At 48.2% G+C, this 1,889-nt stretch overlaps 1 protein-coding gene across 1 annotated transcript; it reads right to left on the minus strand.

Moving 5' to 3' along the window:
- Nucleotides 1–51: 51 nt before the first annotated feature.
- Nucleotides 52–572, minus strand: NGA_0626000 (uncharacterized protein; the record flags this gene model as incomplete). The annotated part of the gene is made up of 3 exons (XM_005855716.1): nt 52–137; nt 215–364; nt 428–572. Coding segments are annotated over 3 exons (381 nt in total), but the record flags the coding sequence as incomplete, so codon positions are not given.
- Nucleotides 573–1,889: the final 1,317 nt, after the last annotated feature.

A 1,889-nucleotide genomic window follows, 5' to 3' on the forward strand; every position in this document is an offset into this window, starting at 1 on the left:
TGACTTTCGCTCCCTCCAATTTCTTTCTTTTATCCCCCCCCTTATCCTTACCAGCATCGCGATGTTTGATAGCGGGACAGCTTGTCTGATGGGAAATTGCTGGACAAGAAGCAAAAGAGGCACCAGAAGGCCTCCAGCTATGTGAACAAAGATTGTGGTCGAGAGAGAATTATTTCGCGACCAATTGAAGAAAGGGCAACCATTTGAGACGTACCTTCGAAGCCTCCATCGGCGGCTAGAATCAAGCCGCTTGTCGCCAGTACCAGAGTTACGCTGTCCCGTGTATTTAAGGGCCAAAGATTTTTATGGCTTCGGTTGAAGGAAGCAGTGTCGGGCGCGACATTTGCTTCGCCCGCCTGTAAGGCTGTTTATACGCTAGTGAGAAAAAGAATGTTGAAGGCACTTCTTTTACAACGCGTAAACTTACATCGAGGTTCGTTTTGCGCGGGATGTCCGTCCATGCGACCAACTGGTAGCCAACCCGAGGTAGATATGTCCAACAAAACGAGCCCTGTCCCGACCAGGGCTACTACAGCAGAAATCGATAATATCAAGTGACGCCTTACTCCTCGCTGGCACATTGTCTGTAATTCTGTCGTGTGATGTGTGCACTTGGATAGAAAGTAGTTGTCATTTACGCGGTAGTAAGAGCTTGTTGCCCGTTCTTTCACGGAGCGAAATGGTTGTCAAATATACAGTACGAGACATCTTTTGTATCGAAAGTTATACACAGTATGAATCGGCTTGGGAATTGATACCTTACAAGAAGCGAAACCTATTACTTGTCTGTAGCCTCCTGCAACTGGGAGTGATTGGCGATGACCCGGCCGATCGCTTCTGAAAAGCCAAGGCCCTCGGCACTTAAAATATCAAACACCCCGTTTGTCCTTCTCTCTTCTTCCAAATCGGTGTCCACAGAGCATCAAAGTCCTCGAGAAAAACATGGTCAGCTTGAAGGTCACGTGCAATGTGAACCTTATTTGACCGGAGGCTCAGCCCATGGCTTGGGTGACAGTTTAAATTTGAAATTAAACGGCCAGCTTCCCCACAGCCACGTTCGTTGCCAGGCCTCAAATTGACGCCATGACCCTAGCACACAGTACTGCCGATCTTCTCTTCATGTACTTTTGTCTTCTCGACAGTTCAAGCCTTTAAATTTGCCTCTTGTCATGATAAGTGCGCATTCACTCACTCGATATTTTCAAATCTGCCAGACCATAGAGCGCTAGGAGGAACTCGGATGAAACGCCGTCGGGCATCGACGTTCCTCCTGGCCCTTCCCAGAGCACTTTTCCTGTCATTGCTTTCTCTCCCCTACTCTGCACACGCCGGCTTTTTTCGTCATGACCCTCCGCCTGCACCAGGAGAGTGTACTTATGTCGAAAATATTTACATAGAGGATGCGGTCAATGCTCTGGCCAAATGCGTGGAGGTTAGCCCCGATGGCATCAGGAATGCCTTGCAAAAGCAGACAGACAAAGATGGCGAATATATCCTGGGTGAACTGTACTTAAAAAACCTGAACGAGTGCCTAGAAAAGGTGAAAAAGGACGGGGGCTCCTACAACTTGGACGACAAATGCAACAAGTACGTGGAAGACTTTCAGGCCACCGGGGACAGCAGCAACGGCAAAGAGGCAGGAGGCATTGTGGCGAAGAAGATGATGTACAACACCGATAAATTCTGCTACTGTATGGCAACTATTGACCCTTCGGAGATTTTCTGCTACGGTTTGGGTGTGGTACGTGGGTGGGCTCGAGGAGAACCAAGGGGAAAAAGACCAAAATATCTATCTCCTCCTCATTCCCTTCAACCCCTTACTTCCCTCCCTCGCTATCCTCCTCTTCAATCCTTTAGCTATTAAGAAAACACATAGAAAGATGATGCTT

This window comes from Nannochloropsis gaditana (assembly GCF_000240725.1).
Source record: "Nannochloropsis gaditana CCMP526 unplaced genomic scaffold scaffold127, whole genome shotgun sequence".
NCBI classification, from domain to species: domain Eukaryota; class Eustigmatophyceae; order Eustigmatales; family Monodopsidaceae; genus Microchloropsis; species Microchloropsis gaditana.